The following is a 24,975-nucleotide window of genomic DNA, read 5'->3' as shown; positions in this document are numbered from 1 at the left end:
GTCGGAATTGACTCGACGGCACTGGTCTGGGTTGGTGGTGCAGTGGTTAAGTGCTTGGCTGCTACAGAAAGGTCAGCAGTTTGAACCCACCAGCCGCTCCGCAGGAGAACGATGTGGCAGTCTGCTTCTGTAAATATTACAGCCTTGGGAGCCCTGTGGGGCAGTTTTACTCTGTCCTGTAGTGTTGCTGTGAGTCGGAATCAGCTCGACAGCTTGGGTTTGGTTTTTTGATTAATAAACAGAACAGCTAGTTTTTTGTTTTTCGTAAGAGCATCGTAAAAAAATTATTGAGAGCCTTTGCATTAAAATCTGTTTGATCATTGAGCAGTAATGCTTTTACCATTCCAAGACAAACTGACCCATAGTCAGCTAATTTGGAAGGCAGAATAGCAATGGTTCTTTGTTTGCATTTGCAAAAACTTTATTTTTAAAAGAAGTATGTAACTTAGGCAGTGTTTTCAAATTAAAAAGAAGACCCCAGAATCATGGAGTATCCTCTAGAATTTCCTAGAAGTACGGAGCAGTAATAGGGCTGGTGTTAGGGCACGTCAAGTGAGGCACTCACCGCAAGAGTGTGAAAAGGCTCAAGTAATCAAGATAAATACAATTTTTGTACAACATTTAAAAAAGATAAATGCTAATACAAAAAAATTCATGATGAACGAAATACCCGTTTTGAATCAACAGGATCTGACCCTGAGATTGCATGATTTCACCCCACACTCACTTCATTCTAGTCGCAGCCCTAGGTGTTATAAATTAAACTTTCATAAAATTTTTAATTCTAATTATTGAATAATTTTTTGTGGAAGGGATTCTAATATTTAACAATAAAAGCTGTGATTTTGGACCCCTGGAAATTGGGGGAAGAAAGGGGAAATGGTGGAGTGTGGGAAAAGGGAGCAAAAAAGGGATAGGTTACCAGTGGATTCAAGTATCTGAACCTATATTTTGCATGAAACTATTTCCCCCGTTCCTAGGTCACTATCTTATTTTTCTTTTCTTACAGCATGGCAGACACCGACCTGTTTATGGAATGTGAGGAGGAGGAGTTGGAGCCATGGCAGAAGATCAGTGATGTTATTGAGGACTCTGTAGTTGAAGATTATAATTCGGTGGATAAAACTACAGGTAACAAAAGGTTTTTTGATCTTTTTTTTTTTTTTTAACATTTTATTGTGCTTTAGGTGAAAGTTTACAGAGCAAATTAGTTTCTCGTTAAAAAATTTAAACACGGATTGTTTTGTGGCATTAATTGTAATCCCGGCAATGTGTCAGCACTCTCCGACTTTCCACCCTGGGATCCCCATTTCCATTCGTCTGGTTTTCCTGCCCCTTCCTGCCTTCTCTTCTTTGCTTTTTGGGCAAGTGTTGCCCATTTGGTCTCGTATACTTGATTGATCTAAGGAGCATGTTCATCATGGGTGTTATTGTTTGTTTTATAGGCCTGTCTGATATTTGACTGAAAGGTGGACTATGGGAGTGGCTTCACTTCTGAGTTAGAAGGGTGTCAGGGGGCCATAGTCTAGGGGGTTCCTCCAGTCTGTGTCAGACCAGCGTGGTCTTTTTTGTAAATTTGAATTTTGTTCTACATTTTTCTCCTGCTCTTTCCGGGACCTTCTATTGTGGTCTCATTCGGAATGATTGGTGGTGATAGTTGGGCATCGTCTAGTTCTTCTGGGCTCAGGTTGGTGGAGGCTGTGGTTCACGTGGTCCGTTAGTCCTTTGGACTAACTGTTTCTTGTGTCTTGGTTTTCTTCATTATCTTTTGCTCCAGACGGGAGAGGACTAATAGGTGTATCTTAGATGGCCACTCACAAGCTTTTAAGACCCAGATGCTACTCACCACAAGTAGGATGTAGAACATTTTCTTTATAAACTATGTTATGGCAATTGAGCAAGATGTCCCCTGAGACCATGGTTCCCAGCCCTCAGCCCAGTAATTCAGTCCGTCACGGAGTTTGGATGTGTCCATGAAGCTTCTGTTACTGTCCCCTTTGGGCTCTATATATGAATATACATGCTGTACAAACAAATATGTATGTAAAAATATCCACAGCCTAACCTGTATATGTATGTGGGTTTACTCATACGCCTTCCTTCTGCTATTCAGTGTACATATCTACCCATGTATCTGCTTGTAACCTGTTGTTAGTTTTTACTGTTGTTGTAGGGTTGTACATGTTAATATTATTTCCTGTGGTTGCCTCTTTTTTTTTCATTGAGTTTTTCTCCTTTGCCTTGGTCAAGTTGTGTTATTTTCCCTATATTGTGTATTGCCTTTCCCTTCACCAAAGTTAAGACTTGTCTAGTGTCTAGTTAGTGACTTCCCCTCCCTACCCCTCCCCTCCCTGGTAACTATCAAAGAACTCTTTTGATCTTGTTGTGAACCTATGCCATGTTTACATTGACCTGAATGGCCTTTTGGTTAAGAAAGTATGAGGTGGAGAGGAACTTTAAGAATCCAGGGATATCTCGTAGCGCTGGTGCTACTTTTCCTTTCAGTGCTCTAGCCTATAAATGCCTCAATTTCCTCATCTGCAAAGCTAGAAACATTGGTTTTAACTCATTAAAAAGACTGAAAGATGGGCTTAACCAGTGTTGATCAAACATCCGGCAGTACTGTTCCCAAAGGATGTATGAGCAAGAATGTGAAATGGTGGTGTGTCTCAGCACTCATTTATGTACCCCGTCAAAAAACAGTTTCCCAGAGCTTTTTTTTTCCATCATGAACTTGAGCTGAACAGAATATTGCTTTGTGTTTGCCCGATGGACAGCCAATAAATTCAGGCTTGTTAGCTTCTCTTTTTTAAAGGCGATGTTGCCAGGTCAAATTCTAGATTGCCCTAACTTCAGAAAGTGGGGGTGGAAGCCCCTCCACCTAATTGTACCACCTGCTCTCTTTTTTCTTGTCTTCTCTGCCTTGAGACCTGAAGACGGCATTGGTTTAGGCTGAAACAGTACACAGTTCAGGGTCTCGTGGATGGCTTAATTTATATGGTTATGAATACCAGTTGTGGCGATGTTAATAAATCTTTGAGTCCTAGAGGTTTGTTAGTGCTATATAAGCAAAATATTAAAATCCTGGTTCATTGGTCTTGTGATTTAACTTAACCAGGAAATGTGAGACGAAGAACGGATTGTGTCTAAATGGTAGAATGAGGGACATGTAGGAGGAGAAGCCAGAAGAACAGTTAGATTTATGAATAAAACAGGAAACTTTGCCTAAAGAGACAACAGGATGGAAAGGGAAGATTAGAGCAGTGTCCTTTGGTGTCATCTGTCCCTGTCTCCCAAGTGACTGTGCCTCCCCTTCCCCACAGTTTCTGTGAGCCAGCAGCCAGCCTCGGCTCCAGTGCCCATCGCTGCCCATGCTTCTGTTGCTGGGCACCTCTCTACATCTACCACCGTTAGTAGCAGTGGGGCACAGAACAGCGACAGTGCCAAGAAGACTCTTGTCACACTAATTGCCAACAACAATGGTAAGTGGGATTATTGGGAAATTCTTCCTGGGCTAGAGGGGTGAGAGAATAAAAAAGGTTTTAGGGTCAGGTGTACCCGTTATTGATTAGGTGCTATTATGACTTCTGCTAGTCAGAGAGTGACCTTCTTAATGACTCCCTGACAGGGTAGCTATTCAGTAGGTGCTGCTGTTCCCTCTGAGTCAGGGCTGAATTGTTGCTGCTGGTGATTTCTGGGAGAAAAAATGGATACCTAAAGTTCCTGACTATTAAAAAAGATCTGGCTTTTTTGTTTTTGTTTTGATTGGAAGAGCCTTACTAGTTTGGTAAGAACTTTCCCAGGGTAGCTTTGTTCTTTATTTTCTCTGGCAGATTCATTTAGTTATTGGTCCCTTGGTGTGGAAGACAGGATAGGGTTGTCCACCTGAAGAAAATGGCAAAATAGTCCTCATGCCTTTAGTGTATTTATTGACCAAAGAGGCTGTGTCCTATTGGTTTTCATTTCATTTCTGGTTCTACATTCTGAAGATGAATTATTGGCAGTTATGTCTCAAGACTCCTGACTAGAGTAGGCACCTTCATAGAATCATTGCATTGCTGGAAGGGACTTTACTTCCTTTAAGAGTAAAATAGCTTAATTAATACAAGAACAATAAGTGCATTGTAGATAAATTAGAAACTAGGAAAAGTCAAAAGGAAGGAAAAAAGATTAAACCGTTATCCCACCACTTGGATATAATTACAGTAAAATCTGCTAAAGCCGGAACTTTTGTAAGGTGGAAACCTGTCAGAGAAGGAAAACTCAAATATTTTCCACTGAAACAATTACTTTAGCCTGATAAATAGTCTCTGAAGGCCGGAACCTGCAAGATGCGGACAGAATCAGAAAATTGTTGGTATCGCAATCCGAATGTGAGGAAGTGCAGATGGGAAAGCCAGCAATAGTTCCAAGAAGTACAAGAATCAGAGATGAAGGCTCAGTCTTCCACTTCCTTTTGCATTGTTACTTTGTGTGAGCGCGTACCGTGCATCGCTGCTGTTCTCTAAGTCTGTCTATTCTTTACATTTTTTCTTTGTGTTAGTTTTTGTTTTTCTTCCTTTTTTTTTTTTTTTGCCTGTAAATCTTTTCCAGCAGAGAACAATATCCATAAGTTTGGACGAAGGTAAGAGATACTAATAAATTCCTATTTTTGCCTTAAAATCTAGCAAAGCACTCTTTTTCTTTGCCTTGGAGCCTTGGTGGTACAGTGGTTAAGAGCTAACTAAGGCTGGTAACCAAAAGGTGGGCAGTTCGAATCCATCACCTGCTGCTTGGAAACCCTATGGGGGCGGTTCTACTCTGTCCTGTAGGGTGGCTGTGAGTCAGAATCGACTTGATGGCAACAGGTTTTGAGGGGTTTTACTCCCCTCCTTATCTTTAACTTTTAATTTTCACTTTAGCTGTTTGTGATTTTGACACATCATTACAGTTTTCAAAATCCACTCCTTCATATCCTTGAAATTCTTCCCTTCCAAATTTCTTATTTTGCCCAAAAAATAGAGAAGCATTTCCTCACTTAACACATTCAGTGTGTACAAAAGCAAAAACATTCTTCTCACATGGTTTTTTTTCCCTTAAATATTTTACTGAAGGGTACTAACTTTATCATATGATGTTGATAGTTTTCTTTTTTTCCTTTTTTTTAGAGATATTCACGTTTTCTAGAAGATAAGATCATAAATTCCTTAATTTTTATTAGAACTTATTTCCTTTTTTGTTTCCTTTTTTAAAAAAGCTTATTCCTTCACAGCCACGGACAAGAGAGTGAGAAATTTATCTCTGAAAGAAAAGTTTGACGTTGTCAGAATGATTACTGAAGAGAAAAAGACCGTCAAGGAAGCTGTAATTAAGTTCAAGTGTGGCAAGACGCAAATTTACTCAATTATGAAAGAAAAGGATAAAATAATTGAAAAATACATGAGCAGCACCAACGTAAACGTCAAGAAAGAAAGAGATGGAAATTACGCAGAAATCAACAAATCTGTTTTTGAGTGGTTTCTTCAAGCCTCCGCCAAAAATGTTCCTATTTCAGGACCTATCCTGCAAGCAAAGGCGAAGGAAACAGCGAAGCTTTTAAACGTTGATGGATTCTCAGCATCTAATGGGTGGCTTCAGAGCTTCAAAAGAAAACATGGAATCTCTTGCAGTGTAGCTTGTAGGAAGTCAAATGAGGTTGACAAAGATCTTGTTCAAAACTGGTTCACAAAATTAAAAGAGATCATAAGGGGATATGATCCTAAAGACATTGCAAATTCCGATGAGACTGCTCTATTTTATAGGGCAATGCCTAATGGGACCCTGAAAATGAAGGGGGAAAAATGCTCATGGGGTCAGTTTTCAAAAGAGCGGCTTACCATCCTCTTGACCACGTTTGCAGATGGGACGTTTGAGAAACCATGGGTAATTGGAAAGAGCGAGAAACCTCGGTGTTTCAGGAATATCGAAATTAATCAGCTTTCGGTAGAATGGAAATGGAATAAAAATGCTTGGATGACAGGAGATATTTATGAAGAGTTTTTAAATAAACTCAATAGTAGCATGAAAAAACAAAATCGAAGCATTCTTTTGTTTGTTGACAATGCTAGTTGTCATCGGTCACTGCCGCTGTCCAATATTAAATTAATTTTTTTCCCACCATCCACAACTTCAGTCCTACAACCTCTGGATAATGGCATTATCCAAAATATTAAAGTAAACTACAGGAAGCTATTGCTTCAAAAAGTGATTGCCAACATTGAGATGCACAAGGTGGTATCAGAGATTTCAGGGAAAATTGATGTCCTTGATACAATTTCATTTCTTAAGCGATCAATCAAAATGATTAAGGAAGAAACCATAAGAAAATGCTTTAAGAACTGCGGTTTCTTGTTTGACAGTGGTGACAGTATACAAAACGAAACAGTTATCGAGCCTGATAATATTGTGCAGATTCAGGATGCAATAGATGACATTTATAGTGGTGTTCCAGAAAATAGGGTCAGTGCTGCAACTTATGTTGATATCGACAAAGAAATTGCCACAGAAATGGACGATATAAACCTGCAAGAAATTATAGACTCAAAATCTAATGACGATGATGAAGATGATGAAGACCTACCGTTAGAAGAACCTGAGCCTTTAAGTCAAACACAAGTTTTCAGCTATATAAAGGCTTTGAAGGAATTTGGAAAAGTTAAAGGAGACCAAGAGTTTTTTGATAAGGCTATGGACTTAGAAATTTCTTTTAATAATTTCATCAAAAAACCAAAACAAACTAAGCAGCTGACGTTAGGTATTTTTATTAAAAAGTGAACTTTATACCCATATCTTTGTTTGAATAGTGTATGAAAATATCTGTACATAATTTGAATAAACATGCAAGTCATAAAAAATGGTTTAGTTTCTTTTCTAGGCTTATAAAATCAAAAAGGAACACTTCTGGGTGTTTATGAGGTAGGATTCTTAATAGAGAGCGATAGAAAAGTGTTAAGACCCCATACCCTGTCAAAGGCAGAAAACTTGGAAACCTAGAAAGGTGAGGTAGTCCCAGCGAGTTCTGGCTCTCACAGGTTTTACTGTACTATTTTTAACTTTTATTCTGTATATACAGTGAAACCTGTGAGAGCCAGAACTTGATGTGACTGCCTTGTTTTTCCAGGTCTCACAAGTTTTCCCCCTCTGACAGTGTGCAGCCCTACCACTTTCCTACCACTGATTTTGGTGGAAAATATTTTAGTTTTCCTTCTTTGATAGGTTTCCACCTTACACAGGTTCTGGCTTTTGCAAGTTTTACTGTATATGTACTTTTTATATACTTCTTTGTACTCTGGAGTGATTTACTGTTTACAAAATGGGATTGTACTTTTCGCTGGCTTTTTTTTCTTAGTATATAGTGACTATCTTCCCGTTTTTATAAATATTTACCTTTAACATTTTTGATGACTGATTGTATTTCCCAGTATTTGATTGTAAGAGGGTGTTGAGCTAGAATAAATCTCTCGGTATCTGTCTTTTCTCACATCCTTAATTAGTTCCGGGAAGACATCCTTAAACGTTCTATTGTTGTATCAAAGGACATTACAGTTTTTAAGGATTTTGATTGATATTGTTAAATGGCCACCCAGAAATATTGTACCAGTTTGTATTTCCATTAGAAGTTTATGGTGTTCTGATTTTCGGGTATAACCATTTATGTATGCATTTTTCTATTGTTTGACATTTACTAGAGCCCAACTTTTTTATAATTACAAATAGTGCTGTAGGGAACATCCTCAGGCATTATTATTTGTAGTATAAAGTCTTAGAAGTGGGATTGCTGGGTCAGGCATTTTCCTTGCCCTCTTCACCAAATCATTTCCTTTACTCTTAAGGAACGTTTAAAAACCGCTTTTCTATGAAGCTTTTTAACTCTCCACCCATGTCATGTTGATATGTGGCCTTTCTCCTTTGAGTATCTGCTTGTTTTGTATGTGTCATACATAAGTAAAGTAGATTAGGGAGTAGTTGGGTCATGATTTGAAATTTCAGTGGTAATTGTTAAAATACTAGGACCACGCTTTGAAATTTCAGTGGTAATTATTAAAATACTGAACTGTGTGACCTCCAGATCTGTGAAGGAAAGATAAGGGATTTTCTTTTCAATTCACTTGAACATATTTCACATTCATACTGTGTGTTCATATATTAGGTTTTGTGATGATACATTAAAGAAGTGTAAGAGACATGGGTCTTGCCTTCAAAAAGCATAGAATCTTACTAGGAGTATCTGTTTGTGTAGCACATATCTTTGAGTGCCCAATGTGTGCCAAGAGCAAGGCATTGTTGTACAGCGGTGAGTGAGTATACAGTTTCTGCTCTTTCAGGCATTGAGACTCATGAAGCATATGTGTGAAATTGACATCTTACTTTTGTCAAAACAAGAGTCCTAAAACACCAACACACATATGGAACCTTGATACATGATAAAGATGGCATTGCAAATCACTGGTGAAAGAAAGGACTAGGCCATAAACAGTGCTGGGACAATTATATGGGAAAAAATGGTTCCCTGCTTCATACATACACAAAAATAGTTCCAAATGGAATAAAGACTTAAATATTAAAAGCAAAAGTTTAAAACCTTTAGAATGAAATATGAAAAGAATTTTATGGACTCAGAATAGGGAAAGATTTCTTAAACCAAGTACATAAAAGAACAACCCATAAAGGATAAGATTAATACATAGAACTACATTAAAGACATGGTCAAAAAATGGGAAAAGACAAACCAGCAGAAGATATTTGCAACTATAGAAAGAATTAGTATCCAGGAATCTGTAGTAAAAGGATAAGCAATTCAAGAGGAAAATGGACAAAAGGCGTGGACAGGAATTTCTCAAAACAGGAAACATGTATGGGCAGTGACCCATGTGAAAAAATGCACAACCTCATTGGGAATCAGTGAAATGCAAGTTAAGACTGCAATGAGATACCACTTTATATGTATGAGATTGGCCAGAAATGAAGCAGTCTGGTAGTTTCAGGTGTGGGAGAGGATGTCAGCACTGCCGATAGATCAGTACCGCTAATGGAAATAAAGTATTAACAACCACTCTGGAAAACGGTTTTGTATTATTTTGCAAAGGCAGACGTGCATATGCTACAACCCAGCTCTTCTTATTGATAGAACTTAGAGATGTGTGTAAGAATTCTCATAGCATATTTGGAGTAGCAAAAAAAAGACCCAAATGATCATAGACCAGAGAGTAGATTATTAAATAATGATGGGCACATACAATGGGACATTACATAACTGAAAATGAGCAAATTACAGCTACACACAAACATGTGGATCAGTCTTAGACATGTCATGTTCAATAAAAATGACTAAGTATGTTATGGATATACCTATTTAATGAACTCAAAAACAAGTACAACTAAAATATATATTGTTCATTGAAAAAATGTATAATAAAACTAGTTTTTAAAAAAGTAAGGGAATGAAAATCACAAATTCAAGAGAATGACTCCTTCTGGGAGTGTGACAAGGGGTTAGCAAAGAAAATAGTGTTAATAATGGTCCACTTCTAAGCTGGGTAGTAGTTTTAAGAGTGTTGTTTATTATACTTTAAACTTTGTGTAACATTTTATTTTTATTTTTTGTATATAATTTTATTTCTTTTGAGAATATATACAGCAAAACATAACACGAATTCAACAGTTTCTCCATGTACCATTTCGTGACATTGATTACATTCTTCGACTTGTGTGACCATTCTCACCCTCCTTTTCTGAGTTGTTCCTCCCCCATTAACGTAAATTCACGGCCCGCAAGGTTCCTATCTAATCTTTTGAATTGTTGTTTTCAGTTTGACCCCGTATCGATAGTTCTTAAAAGAGCATAATACTCAAGGCAGACGTTTTTTACTAGTTAGGCTATAAACTGTTGTTTGGTTTTAAGAAAACTTCAGGGGATATTTTTGGTTTAAGGTTTAAAGGTTATCTCAGGGCAGTAGTTTCAAGGGTTCATCCAACCTTTGTGGCCCCAGGAAGTCTAGAGTCCATGAGAATTTGAAATTATGTTTTGCACTTTCTTCTTTTTGATCAGGGTAATTCTGTGGAATCTTTGATCAAAATGTTCAGTAACGGTAGCCAGGCACTGTCCAGTACTTCTGGTCTCAAGGCAAAGGAAGCAAGTGTTCATGGAGGCAGTTAGCCACACATTCCATATCTGCCTATTTCTGACTCTCTTTCTTCCTCTCTTGTTCTAGGCTAATAGAGATGATGTAACATTTTATATGGATCAAAAGTTAAAATATAATTAAGATAAAGATAATTTTAAAGAAATGAATGGGAGCAAGGCGGAAAACACAGTTTTGTCCTGTGTTATTCCATGGAGGGGAGGGTAGCAGTTGGTAAAAATATGGAACCGTTTCTTAGTCGTTAGTCATCAGAGGGATGCAAATCAAAACCACAACAAGATACCACTTCATACTCACTTGGATAGCTATGATCAAAAAAACTCAGAAAATAGCATGTGTTGGCAAGGATGTGGAAAATTTGGAACCCTTATCCATTGCTGATGGGAATGCAAAATCATACGGCCGCTCTGGAAGACAGTTTAGTGGTGTTTCAAAAAGATAGCATAGAACTACCATATGAACCAGCAGACCCAGTCCTAGGTATATCTCAAAAGAATTGAAAGCAGGAATGCAAACAGAAACCTGTACACCAGTGTTCATTACAGCACTATTCACAATAGCCAAGAGGTGGAAACAACTGTCCACCAACAGATGAATGGATAAATAAAATGTGTATACATACAATGGAATACTACCCAGCCATAAAGAGAAATTCAGTCCTGATACATGCTACAACATGGATGCACATTGAAAGCATTATGTTGAGTGAAATCAGTCACAGAAGGACAAATATTGTATGATCCCACTTATGTGAAACGGGCAAGTGTATAGTGACCAAGCTTCTTAGTGGTTACCAGGGATGGGAAGGGGAGGGGAAGAGAGAAAGTCATTGCTAAGGGGACACTGAGTTTCTGTTACGGTAGTGGGATAATTTGGAGAAGGGTAGTAATGTTTGCACAACGTGATGAATGGAATCAGTGACACTGAATTGTACATGTGAAAATTGTTTTAAGTGACAAATGTTTTGTTATATATATTTCTTTACCACAATTTAGGGGAAAAAAAAACAAGGAATGAAGTACTAAGACATGCTACAACATGGATCAGCCTTTAAGAAATTATGCTTAATGAAAAAAGCCATATATAAAAGGCCACATTCTGTATGAATCCATTTATATGAGATTCTCAGAATAGGCAAATCCAGAAATGAAAGTAGATCAGTGATTGCTAGGGGCTGTGGAAAGAGGAGAATGGAGAATGAGTGTTAGTGGGTACGGGTTTCTTTTTGGGGTGATGAAAATGTGGTATGAGATAGTGGTGATGGTTGCAGAGCCTTGTGAATATACCAAAAAGCACTGAATTTTACTCTTTAAATCGGTAAATTGTATGCTACATGGATTATATCTCAGTAAAGCTGCTTTTGTTGTTTGTTTTTTTAAAGAAAGTATCAGGAATGAAATTGGAATGTTTCTCCTATTTTTTATGTTCTTCAGAATCTACTACTCAGCTTTTAGAAATTATTCCTGTAGTCTGGCTGCTCACATATTTTACTGAAAAGAAACATCATGAAATGAAATAAACCGGCTGTTCGACAATGTGAATTTAATGTTGTAAATTTCTTACTATATTACTGATGATGATTTTCAACTCTTACTGGATTTAGCCGTCTTATCCCTGGGTTTTCAGGGTATAAAAGAGGCACCTTGGAAGAAAGGTGTGATGATGTCCTTTCAAAAGATCACAGCTGTTGAAAACCCTATGGAGCACAGCTCTACCCTGACACGGCGGGGTTACCATGAGTCAGAATTGACTCAAAGTCAGCTGGGCTTTCTTTTTTAAAGTAAACTTAAAAGAACGTAGGGAAAATTAAACCTTTACATTTGTAAAACAAACAACATATTGTGAGAGAAACTGCTGAATGTTCTTCCCTATTGAATCAGTTTGTAACTGGAGGTACCTAGTAGTTCATTTGAGAGCAAACTTAGAGACAGAAGATTGGTTGAATAATTCTTCTAGAGTCTTTTTTAAGCCCTGGAATTCTGATTGCCTCTTTCATCCTCTGGAAATAGAACCTTGTAAGACCTTTTGAATTGTCAGAATTTCTTTGAGGAAAGATTTAATAAGAATGCAGAAATCACGAACTCTTTAAAAAAATAATAGCTGTACATTTGAGCTCTGACTGGGTATTTGAGATTAGGGAATGGTTATATTTTTTAGGTGTGATAATGGTGTTGTGATTTTGGGTTTTTATTTTAAAGATACATGCTGAAATATTTACAGGTGAAGATACATGACCTGGAACTTGTCTCAAAATGATATGGGAGGGGTAAGTGGGTAGTAGGTATAGATGAAACAGGATTGGCCATAAGTTGATAATTATTGAAGCAGGGTGATGTGTACATTGGGATTCATTATAGAATTCCATTTTTATGTATGTTGGAACTTTTGTATAATAAAACATTTAAAATTAAAAAAATATATGGTCAATAAATTGTCTATATAATTAACATAGATAGAACTTGTTGGAATTTTTGTTTAACTGTGGACCTCTATAATCGCTAGTCTGCTGGCCCAATACTGTGAGGGCCTAGCCCTCTTCTGAGGCTCAGTTTCTGGGAGTGTGGGATGAACCACTGTTGGCTCATGAATGAACTACCTATATCCTCGCTCTTCAGTAGTCTAGCTTTGTAGCTAACTGCAGTGTGACTCTCTGTCAAATAGAGCATACAGTTCAGAGGGGTCCATCCCACTCTGGTGATTTGGGCTAAAAAGTTGAGGTATATTAGCTCTCTGAAATTTGCTGTCTGGCTTTGAGTATTCTTTGTAAATCAAGGATTTTGGTACTAATGATTTTTTAACCAAATGTAGTGAAATAAAGAACTAAAAAACATATAATTAATTTTTACTCACAAATGAGAAGAATTTAAACTATTTCAATAACACTTAGCCTAGTTGATTAATAGTTATTCATGAATGAATTATTTATCTTCTGAAGTCACATAGTCTTCACTTGGTATCAGTTAGTTTTTTACCAGATCTTCTCTTTATTAGCCCTGGTGTCATAGAAGGTAGCATGTCAGTTTGTGTATTCCCGTACCTATAAAAAGACAATGATTGTTTAGAAAATTGGTTGCATTTCTCAGATTTGACTCACTGAGAAGAGGTACATACTGTTCTTTAGATTCTGTGTAGTTGCTGAATTAATGTTTGTTGATGAAGATTCCCTTTTTAAAAAGATTAAGATGGATCAGTTAACAAATTACACTCTGACAGAATAGATTTTTACCTAGTTAAAATGGAAAAAGGACTTGTGTGTTCTTTTCATCTGCTTATTTGGGTGTTGGGGAGTCATTGTGGTCACTTAGATCATCAGAGTCGAGGGGATAGCCACACAGAAGTTCTAATGTGCCTTTCATCACTATTTAAGACATATGGGTGAGAGGTTTTTCTATTAGTTGTAGATATGGGTGAAGCTTAAATTTTGATGAGGTTGGTGACATTTAATCTGAGGTGAGTGACAATCTTGGATATCTTGATACCTGGGATACCAATTCTTTTCTAAGACCATGACGTTTTTATGAAATATGAGTTTTTTTTCCTTACATTCCTTTTTATTTTCTTCTTCCTTTCATCCTTTAGCTGGCAATCCTTTGGTCCAGCAAGGTGGACAGCCGCTCATCCTGACCCAGAATCCAGCCCCAGGTCTGGGCACAATGGTTACCCAGCCAGTATTGAGGCCTGTCCAGGTCATGCAGAATGCCAATCATGTGACTAGTTCCTCTGTGGCCTCACAACCAATATTCATCACTACACAGGTGAGTTAGGACTCCGAGGGGATTTCTGGATTTGATATAGAAAGAGGAAAAGAATGTGAACCTTTTGAGGCAGTGATGTAGACAGGGTCCTTGGCATCATTAGAAATGGTCTTAAGGTCTGTCTTTTGACCTGGCTTTCTTGTTTGCTGTTCTGTATTTTGATGCTGGTGTTTGTAGAAAGCTCAGTATAGCGTCATGACTGAGTAATTTCCTCCTCATGTCTTTTAGGAGGGTGATTAAGTGATTTGATTGCAGTCTGGGCACAAATTAGTGGGAAAGCTTAGAATAGGAAGCCTTAACACTTAGCCCTGAAGGCTTTGCACCCTTTGCTTGAGCTGTTTTTTCTTAACACAGTAGTTAGTTGACTTTTGGAGATACATGGATGAAACGGATGAAGTGTGTGGAGATGTTTAGAAGAGAAGGAATGTGTTTCTCTGATATTTAATGTGGTAAATTGAAGTTGAAAGCCAAATTCTGAATATGGAATGTAAAGGCTGTGGCTTCATGAGTTACAAACTGTTCTGTTGTAAATTTGCCAGAAGTTTATGGTCTTTGAAGTGGATTTCAGAAACAATTTCTTAGGATTGATTATACATTGAATCACTCCAGAGAATACCCAAATACTATGTCTTTTTTTTTTGCTTCTTTGCTGAGGTTCACTTATGACAAGAATTAGGTTTTCGTTTTTGCTCATATGTACCAAAGCTTGTTCTACAGTTTTTGTGTTTTGTCACTCAAAATGTAAAATTTTTTCTAAACTTGCCCATCTCAGCCATTTTAAAAATTCTAACTCTAGAGAGAGGACTATTAAAAAGAGTGGGAATGTTTGTTTGGGTGTAGGTCATACCGCAGTCTCTGCTAGTGTTAGTTGGTTTCCATGTTAAAGATCATTTTGCTTTTTAATGCAGGGATTTCCTGTCAGGAATGTGCGGCCTGTACAAAATGCAATGAATCAGGTTGGGATTGTGCTGAACGTACAGCAAGGCCAAACGGTTAGACCAATTACTCTAGTCCCAGGTAAGGAGAAATATCTAGCCATTTGGAATAAAATGGCATCCAAAAGATTTGTTTTTAAATCATTTCAAAATACTCTAGGTCTCTTTAAAAATGTACTTAAAGAAAATATAAAAATCTTACTGATTCAAGACCAAATTAAAAAAAAAAAGTGTTTTTAACCTTTGGCCAGGATTGTAGTTTGATTTATTATTATTTTTAGCTTTTCATCCCCCTTCCTGAGATAGTGAATCAGAGTTTATTTAGTCATTTTTTGTGTATCCAGTGTTTCAGCCAGCTATTAAGTTTGTTTTCCTGAAGGAATATTATTGCAACACCCAAGTTCTATATTCCTTGTAAGTTTACTCACACGGTGGGACTATAAACTTTATTTTGCTTGAATTTTATAGCATAGATTTTGGCTATAAACTAAACGAATTACATAGCCTTTGTGGATAAATATTGCCAGTGACCAGATAGTATTTTTTTTTTTTAATGGAATTGAAAGATAATTTTTAAAAATCTTGTGCCTTCTCCTTAGTTCTTTATTTTGTATCGGTGAATTTACTACGATTCAGGCCCAAAAAAGGTATCTTAATATAGTTGTTTGTAAAGATACCTCTGTAGCTTGTCTTCTTAAGTTTTTTGTTTTTGTTCTCAGGGCTCATAGGGCTTTTTTGACCTTCAGTCTGATCAACTTACCATATCAAGTTCTGGTATTTCTTAAATATTTCTCAGTGGAATTGTCTACAGCTGAGCCAGGAGACACACTCCTTTGGGACATCCTAGCAGAATGACATAGTCAGTCGTCTATTTGAGTTTACATGAGACGATAGAAGAGCGCTTTAGTGTACTGAGGAAGAAAGATTCCTTTTATCAGGACTAAGTCTGCCCTTTGGCTGATAAACACCCATACTGCCTCCTATTCTCTACCCATCGTTTCTCTTCTAATACCGACATCAAACTACTCCTGATTGTGTTGTTGGAATAGAAAAGGCAGTGTGGTAAGATGATTTGGGAGGAATTGATGGGAATCTTTTTCAATTTAACATGTGTAGAGCTGGTTACCTAGGTTATTTTGTATTAATTTATTTTATCTGCTTGGACAGCTGTTGCTTTCGTAGACTTTAGAATCTATACTGCTCTTGGTAACATCTGGTGGTCACCAGTTTGGAGAAGGAATTTTTTCCTATTTCAGTATTTTCAGTAAAGTCAGGGAGAACATGTTATAGGGGAGCTCATTGACCAAGACTTGGTACTTCTCTTTGTCTGTCGTTTGAAGCCCCAGGTACCCAGTTTGTTAAGCCGACGGTTGGAGTCCCACAAGTGTTCTCTCAGATGACCCCAGTGAGACCAGGCTCCACAATGCCTGTGCGGCCTACCACCAACACCTTCACCACAGTCATCCCAGCCACTCTGACCATTCGAAGCACCGTCCCGCAGTCCCAGTCGCAGCAGACAAAGTCCACTCCCAGCACCTCCACCACTCCCACCGCCACACAGCCAACCTCACTGGGGCAACTAGCTGTTCAGCCTCCAGGCCAGTCCAACCAGACCCCAAATCCCAAGCTAGGTGAGGTTTGGGAGGAAGAGATGGCAAAGCTGGGATGGGTGGTGGGCGGAGAACAGATGATTACCACTTGGCCAACATAGCTCCCTCCTTCCCCTCTCCACCTGCAGTGAGCATTGCCAGCTTTGTCACTGTCAAGCGGCCTGGGGTTACAGGTGAAAATAGCAATGAAGTAGCCAAACTGGTGAATACCCTTAACACCATCCCTTCCCTGGGCCAGAGTCCTGGGCCAATGGTGGTATCCAACAACAGCCCAGCTCATGGCTCTCAGAGAACCAGCGGACCTGAGTCTTCAATGAAAGGTACCCAGGAGACCCTGAGCAGCCAGTCATTCAAAAACATTAATAAAATGTTGTTGTATTAGAACTCTGTACTCTGAAGTAGGAAACCCTGGTGGCGTAGTGGTTAAGTGCTACAGCTGCTAACCAAGAGTTGAGCAGTTTGAATCCGCCAGGCGCTCCTTGGAAACTCTATGGGGCAGTTCTACTCTGTTTTATAGGGTCGCTATGAGTCGGAATCGACTCAACGGCAGTGGGTATAGTATACTCTGAAGTACAGGAGTAAAATAGGATATAGTTGCATCAGTCTTCACAGAAGGCTTTAGTGTAGTAGAGGGGTAACTACTTGGTGAAAAATTGAAGTGAATTCAGCTGTAAGGAATTCTGTGTGGAATTATGCTTTGGGTGTTACTGTAATGGATTGATTGATCAGAGACAGGTAGGATCATCAAGGATGTCCTCATGGAGGAGGTGGTGTTTTGAACAAGGTTTTAAAGTTGGGAGTTGATAAAGAGGTTTTCAGATAGAGAAAAATAGGAGGATGAGGGTTTTCAGTGGGCTAGAGCAGGGGTTGACAAACTTTTTTGGTAGAATGCCAGATAGTAAATATTTTAGGTTTTGTGCACCATATTGCCTCAGTCACAGCTACTCAGCTCTGCCATTATGGTGCGAAAGCAGCCATAGATGATAAGTAAACAAATGAACATGGTTGTCCTCCACAAAAATTTCATTTGTGGGCTCTGAAATTTTAATTTTTCGTAATTGTCACATGTCACAAAACTTTATTCTTCTTTTGATTTTATTTCAATTACTTAAAAATGGAAAAACTATTGCTAGTTTGTGGGTCATACAGAAACAGGTGGCTGGCTGGATTTGGCCAGCAGGCAGTAGTTTGCCCACCCCTTGATATACCTCTCAGGAAGCGTTTAATCTTCTTCTAGAAGATCAGTAACCTTTTTTCAGTATCATCTCACTAATCTTATCAATGCTTCTCACTTCTTTCAGTGACCTCTCCCATTCCAGTGTTTGATCTCCAGGATGGTGGACGGAAAACCTGTCCACGGTGTAACGCTCAGTTCCGTATTACTGAAGCTTTGAGAGGTCATATGTGTGTAAGTGATATTGCTGTGCTGAGGATCCAGCTTAAGTTAGCACTGTGTATACCTCCTTCAGTATAGGGAACTTGGCAGCCAGGGGCTCTAAAATGACTTGGAAGCTTTTTAAAGGGTTGTCTCTGTTTTGGCCTGTTAGAAAACAGTTACGCAGTTTGGGATATGATGGAACACGTTTAAAAGACCCTCAAACAGATTAGAACATGTGTGGCCTTCCTTAGCTGTGGTCGATTTTGAAACTGCACCGGAAGACAGGTGTTAGATCTTAAGAACTCAACCAAGCTGGCCTCAGTTCACTTTCTGTTTATCCTGTCACTGAATAAATCAGGAGATCCTACCCAAGTCCCACTTCCAGCTTTTTTTTTTTTGGTATTACTCCAGATGCAAAGATTGTGTATTATTCCTGCCAGGAAGTTCAGAGCCACATTACATTAGTAAGTGTTAAGGGCGTCTAAGATAGGTAGGAAAAAGAAGTACAAGGTCAGGTGTTTACTAGAAAAGGAGTGAAACCTGGATACAGTGTGAAAAACTGAAGGGCGAAAACTGGATAGGAATGCCTAAAACCAAACTGTTGCCAAAAGAGATTAGTGAAGTTGGGAAGTTAGCAGAACCTAGCTCTCAGGATAACCAAAATGATCAGGTGTTCTGTGTCTTTATAGTATTGTTGTCCAGAAATGGTTGAATACTTGAAGAAAGGAAAGTCTTTGGATTCAGAACCCAGCGTCCCATCAACAGCAAAGCCCCCGTCCCCTGAGAAAACAGCTCCTGTTGCTTCCACACCCTCTTCTACGCCTATTCCTGCTCTGTCACCACCTACCAAAGTATCAGAGCCAAATGAAAATGTGGGTGATGCAGTCCAGACCAAGCTCATTATGCTAGTAGATGACTTCTACTATGGACGGGATGGTGGCAAAGTAGCCCAGCTCACAAATTTCCCTAAGGTTGCCACATCTTTTCGATGCCCCCATTGCACCAAAAGGCTAAAAAACAATATTCGGTAAGTGTTAAAGAGCCTTTGAGCCTGTTACCTTAGACAAGAGAAGGCTGCACTTTCTTACAGATTTAAGTCTTTCTTTTTGGAGAATGGTCTTAACTCTTGTCCGGTGTTGGTGAGGATATCCTTAAATCAATAACTAGTACTATAGAATAGGAGGTATTGTGGTAATATACAAAAGATAAGTTTGGGTTAAGGAGCCCTGGTGCCACATGTGGTTAAGCACTAGGCTGCTAACCAAAAGGTTGGTGGTTCAAACTCACCGAGTTGCTCCACAGGAGAAAGACCAGGCGATCTGCTTCTGTAAAGATTACAGCCTATAAAATTCTATGGAGCAGTTCTCCTCTATCACATGGGGTCACTGTGAGTTGAAGTGGATTGTGTGGCACCCAGCAACAACAACTTTGGGTTGAGTGAAGGAGATCAGTTCATCAGTTCTCCTGTCACAGAACTCTTACTAGTTTCAAGAACCCATTATCTTTCTGACCTCAGGAAAGGACTGTCCCAAACAGAAGAAATGGCTGGAGCTGGGAGAGGGAGTAGCTGTTGTCAGGTGCTGTCAAGTCGGTTCCAACTCGTAGCGACCCTGTGTACAACAGAAAAAAACGCTGCCAGTCCTGCGCCATGCCCACGATCAGTGTTATGCTTGAGTCCAGGGAGAGGGGGAAGGGCAGAGAATCCCTTCTGTGATCCTACTGTTGGATTTCTCAAAGACTGCTGATTTTAATGTGTTTGCTGTACTTTCTCTTTGTGCTGCACTACAGATTCATGAACCATATGAAACACCATGTAGAACTCGATCAGCAAAATGGTGAGGTGGATGGTCATACTATATGCCAACACTGTTATCGCCAGTTTTCCACACCATTCCAGCTCCAGTGCCACTTGGAAAATGTTCATAGTCCCTATGAATCGACTAGTAAGTTTGGAAACTCTTGAACTCTAGGGGTATGTCTTGCTTTTCACTCGTTGAATAGTCCTAGTAGGAGTCCAGAATCCATTACATTTGCTTATGTTGGGTAACATTGTAGTATTTTTCATATTTGTAGCCAATTCCTTATTTCACTTCCCCTGTTTCCTTACAAGCCTGACTGCTATTTTGTTCAAGCATGGATTGATCCTGAATTATTAGAGACTTTGGTTTAAGACCGCTGTAGGGAGACAAACATAATGGATTTATCACCTAGATCCTTTTGTAGAAGGAGCAGGCACTATATTTGGATCTCCACTTTAGTTAGTATTCTGATAGGCTTTTTGTAGAATAAAAGGTAATACTACTATAAAATACTTTGTTATTAAGGAAGTGCTTTGCATATAACTTATTTAATTTTAATGAAATGTAAGGTGAAGTTCGAGTGTTACCTACATCATACATGTTACAGGTGAGGGAACACAAGCTCAGAAACATGGGGTCATTTGCTTAAGAGGGAACAACTCTAGTAAAAGGTGACAAAAATGAGGGTTTGAGCTCAGTTTTCTAGAATATTTCTAATTCCTCTAAGAGATTTCCAGTATTTTTTTTTTATTATTAATAGTTTTATTTTTGGTAAAAATATACACAACAAAACTCACTGCTATTCAGCACTTTCTAGATATATTAATTAGTGACATTGGTTACATTCTTCACATTGTGTCAACCTTCTCCTTATTTCTGTTCTAATTATTTCACTCTCATTGACCTAAACTCCCTGCCTTCCAGCCTTCTTGTTTGTGCTTTACAATAGCTATTGTCCATTTGGTCTTATGTAGATAATTTTTTTAAAAAAAGAATGTAATACTCCAGGGTGATAATCTTTACTTTTGAAGCTAAACTGTTAGTAGTTTGAAGGTAGCTTCATGGGATAGTCTTGATTCAAGGTTTGAAGATTAACTGAAGGTAATAGTCTTGGGGACTCCCCCAGCCTCAACAGAATCATAAAGTCTGGATTCTTTAAGAATTTGAAGATCTGTTCCACATTTTTCTTCCTTTCTGTCTGCATCTGTTTCTTGTGCCCCTGATTAGAAGAATATCCAGCAGTGGTAACCAGGTACCATCCAGTTCTTCCCGGTCTCAAGGTAGCAGAGGCAGTGAGTGGTTCATGAAGACAGTCCTGTAGTTCAGTTCCTTCTCTGATTCTTGGGTTTCCTTCTTTCTCTTCTGTTCTGAATAAATAGAGACCAATAGTTGTCACTTATGTGGTCACTTGTAAGCTTTTAAGACCCCAGACATTACCACACGGATGGTAGAACATAAACTTTAAGAATTATATTATGCCAGTTGACTGGATTATTCCACAAGAAGGGGTCTCTAGATTTGTTGAGACAAAAACAGTGTAAATATAGGAAAACGTGAGAGTAAGACAGTATATTATAAACATCTGCATTGTGTGATACCATTGGTAGGTGAAATAGCAGAGGTAATAGTATGATGACCACTCCAGGTCCCCGATATACCCGTCATCTGGATTTAACACATTTTTTTCCTTTTATTTCCTGAATTGTTTTTCAGTTAAATTGCAGACATCATGACATTTTACTCCTAAATACCTCAGTATATATCTCTAAAACATAAGGACATTTTCCTTTATATACCCACAATACATTTTTCAGGACTTAACAGAAAGAACCATAAATCTTAACATCATTTAATACCTAGGCATTTTCAGATTTCCTGAATTTTCCCCAAAATATCAATGAATCATTACATTTTTCTTCACACTTTTTTTCAAGGGCAATGCACGACTCCAAGGAGCCTCTCTGGGTTCTAGGGTTCTTTCAGATACTTGCTTAATACTGCTTCTTAGTCTTTTTTTATTTATGTCTCACTTTTTTTTTTTTTGACTTAACCTAGTTGGTCTTCATCTTTCCTGTGAACTTCTTGAAATCATATACAAACTGTGTGTGTGTGTTTTGTGTGTATTTTTCAGGGGAAAGGTTGCATAGCTTTCATTAGAATCTCAGAAGGGACCAGGACTCAAAAATGGCTAAGACTTTTTCCACAGTGGGTATCCTAAGATACATTTTTTTCAAGTTTGTTAATATTGCCCTTCCTGGCACCATTACCACCCCCTCCTTAGCAGCCAAGTAAGGGTGACAAGTATAGATTACCCTTCTCATCTTTCAAAAAATTCTTAAACTCATGGAAAGGTGAAAGAACAGTAGACTGAGGAAGTGGTAGAATTGAGGAAAAGATGCTTTAGGGGACTTAACTGTTTTCATGTGTTGAGGAAGAGCCTTTGTGGAAGAAGAGACTCGAGAGGGAAAACTAATTGACGAAGTCTTGTGATACGTGGATTGATGAGGTTGATGAGCCTTAGAAAGTTATGAGGGATTTATCCTTCCATAATTTGGCAAATAGGAAGCTGACATGCAGAAGTTGCCTATTTCAAAGTGTACGAAACTGTAGGTGTTACAGAGGTAAGGGTGATGGTACGGGGAGGGACATTAGAATTTTTTAAGAAAATAGTAGTTTAGTATAGCCACTATGGAAAATCAGCTAATTCTCCCTCTTGAATCTTTATCTACACTGGCTGCTGCTTCTATAGAACAGATGTCAAAGGTCGCTTTAAAAAAAAAACCAGTTTCGGTTTCTGTCGAGCAGACTCGTAACTCGTGGCTCCCCCATGTGTGTCAGAATAGAGCTGTGCTCCAAAGGGCTTTCTTTCAGTGGCTAATTTTTCAGACGTTAGATCACCAGGCCTTTTTTTCTGAGGTCTTTAGAGCTCTTAAATCCACTGGGTTGCTAGCTCACTATTTTCTTGATATGAGATAATACACATAAATCTTAGCATGGTGCTTGGGCGTTAGAAATTGCTTAATATGTGTCGCTGCTATTATTATGTTGTGTGATAGCTGTGACAATATAGCTGGCATATAAAAAAAAATTTTTTTTTTTTTTTTTTATATAGGTTGTGGGAAAAGCCTTTGAGATTGAATGAGATTACCCAGGGAAAACATACACAACAAAAAGAACTTGGACAGAATGTTAGAAAACACAGATGCTTAAAGATGTCCTAGAAAAGAAAAAAGTAATTAAAGAGATGAGCAAATTAAGAGAGGGCAAAAAAAAAAAAAAAGGGAGAAATATTGTCATGTCACTAGTTACAGTTTCCCAAATATGTCATATGTTTCCACACTGCCGTGTCTTTGCCTCTGCTGTTCTCTTGGCTTCTCTGTCTGGCAAGCCCTTATTCCTCTTTAAAGGTTTAGCTTATATATCTTCTTGTAGCTTTTCCTCATTCTTCTAGACAGAATTTTTTGTTTCCTCATCTGTATCTTCATAGCACATAACATATCTCTAGGCAGTGGTTCTTAATGGATTGCAGACCCCTTTGAGAATAAACACAAAACCTCTGAACCCTCTTCCCGGAAAAACACACATTTCACTCTTCTGCAAATAATTTGGGATGCCTGGGTTCCCTGAGACCTATTCCATGGGCCTCAGGTTAAGAACCTCTGGTTTTTGTTTATAATACTTCTAAGGAACTATTTCAGCTTCACTTATTTATTTATTGGATTGGATATTGTCCAGTAAATGCCTAAAGCTTTATATATGAAATTTCTGTATTTGCAAACACTTGATGAAAATAATTCCAGTGAACGTAAGAAAAATACAGGTAACCGTTTTGCCTGTGCAAATGAAGATATGGAGCAATCAAACGTTTTAACCAAGAATTTAGAATTACAGCCTCAGAAGCTTGACAAAATGGCTAAATTCAAAGTTTAATTACCTTCAGTTTGCTAATACTTCAAAAAAAAGATAAGGCAAGAACTCCTGTTCATGACTATCAGTCCTTTGAGGGAAAATTCTTATTTGTGCTCATTTAGTGCATTTGTTGAATTATTCATAGGAGATAATTATTGTCTGTCCTTGAGCAAAGGAATGAAGCAATGCACTGTTTTAAAAGAATTTGTTTGACAATGGCTTATAAAAAATAGATACAGTATAAGTTTATTGGAGAGATAGGAGGTATTGAAAAGCAGCTGATTTTCAGTACGTAGTAATATGGTCTTCTTACCAGGTTTTTGTCTGTGAAAGTGGAGAAGTGACAATTCCTAGAGGCATTTTGGAAAAAATGGTAACAGAATACAGGATTTGGAGTCAGATAATGCCTAAGTTTTGAGCTCAGGAGCAGATGGAGAAGATGAGAAGGGAAACAATGGGCAAGTAGGAAGATGCCAAATTAAGTTAGAATTGGTGGAATATTCAATTTAAAATGTCTTTTAGGACACCAGAAGAGAAACTAGATAACTGGGAGCTCCTAAAGATCAAACACTCTTATGCCAATTCAAAGACTTCACCAAAAGAATAAAAAGATTATCTACAGACTGGGAAAAAGTTTTTGGCTATGACAAATCCAATCATTGTCTGATTTCTGAAATCTGCATGGTACTGCAAAACTTAACAGACAAATAACCCAGTTAAAAAATGGGCAAAGGATATGAACAGGCACTTCACCAAAGAAGACATTGAGGTAGCTAACAGACACATGAGGAAATGCTTACGATCATTAGCCATTAGAGAAATCCAAATCAAAACTACAATGACATTCCATCTCACTCCAGCAAGGCTGGCATTAATCCAAAAAACACAACATAATAAATGTTACAGAGGTTGTGGAGAGACTGGAACACTTACACAGTGCTGGTGGGAATGTAAAATGGTACAACCACTTTGGAAATCAATTTGGCGCTTCCTTAAAACGCTATAAATAGAACTACCATACGACCCAGCAGTCCCACTCCTTGGAATATATCCTAGAGAAGTAAGAGTCTTCACACAAACAGATACATGCACACACATGTTTATTGCAGCACTGTTCACGATACCAAAAAGATGGAAGCAACCAAGGTGCCCATCCATGGATGAATGGATAAATAAATTATGGTATATTCACATAATGGGATATTACATAACGGTTAAGAACAATGATGAATCTGTGAAACATAACATGAAGGAATCTGGAAGGCATTATGCTGAGTGAAATTAGTCATTTGCATTCTTCTGTGTTTAAACTCAAGAAATAGTTTAAACACAGAAGAAAATATTCTTTGATGGTTATAAGGGTGGGGGAGGGAGGAAGAAGGGGTATTCACTAATTAGATGGTAGATTGGAACTATTTTAGATGAAGGA

General features: G+C 38.2%; 1 protein-coding gene across 5 annotated transcripts in view; it reads left to right on the top strand.

Moving 5' to 3' along the window:
- The window catches only part of POGZ (pogo transposable element derived with ZNF domain), a 53,797-nt gene that overhangs the window by 18,734 nt on the left and 10,088 nt on the right, over positions 1-24,975 (top strand). For 3 of the 5 annotated variants that reach the window (XR_010321541.1, XM_003409463.4, XM_064282585.1), the window contains 9 exons: positions 1,010-1,131; positions 3,324-3,482; positions 13,740-13,915; positions 14,824-14,932; positions 16,191-16,481; positions 16,562-16,780; positions 17,762-17,868; positions 18,528-18,865; positions 19,627-19,781. Coding sequence is in view for 4 of the 5 variants with exons in the window: in XM_003409463.4 (XP_003409511.1) it covers positions 1,011-1,131; positions 3,324-3,482; positions 13,740-13,915; positions 14,824-14,932; positions 16,191-16,481; positions 16,562-16,780; positions 17,762-17,868; positions 18,528-18,865; positions 19,627-19,781 (1,675 nt within the window). In the remaining variant the exon portion in view is untranslated. The remainder of the gene's footprint in view (positions 1-1,009; positions 1,132-3,323; positions 3,483-13,739; positions 13,916-14,823; positions 14,933-16,190; positions 16,482-16,561; positions 16,781-17,761; positions 17,869-18,527; positions 18,866-19,626; positions 19,782-24,975) is intronic. The other 2 variants (XM_064282586.1, XM_003409462.4) reach the window with 2 other exon arrangements.

The sequence above is a fragment of the Loxodonta africana genome, chromosome 3 (genome assembly GCF_030014295.1).
Source record: "Loxodonta africana isolate mLoxAfr1 chromosome 3, mLoxAfr1.hap2, whole genome shotgun sequence".
In the NCBI taxonomy this organism is placed as follows: domain Eukaryota; kingdom Metazoa; phylum Chordata; class Mammalia; order Proboscidea; family Elephantidae; genus Loxodonta; species Loxodonta africana.
This window is presented reverse-complemented; position numbering and strand designations above follow the sequence as displayed.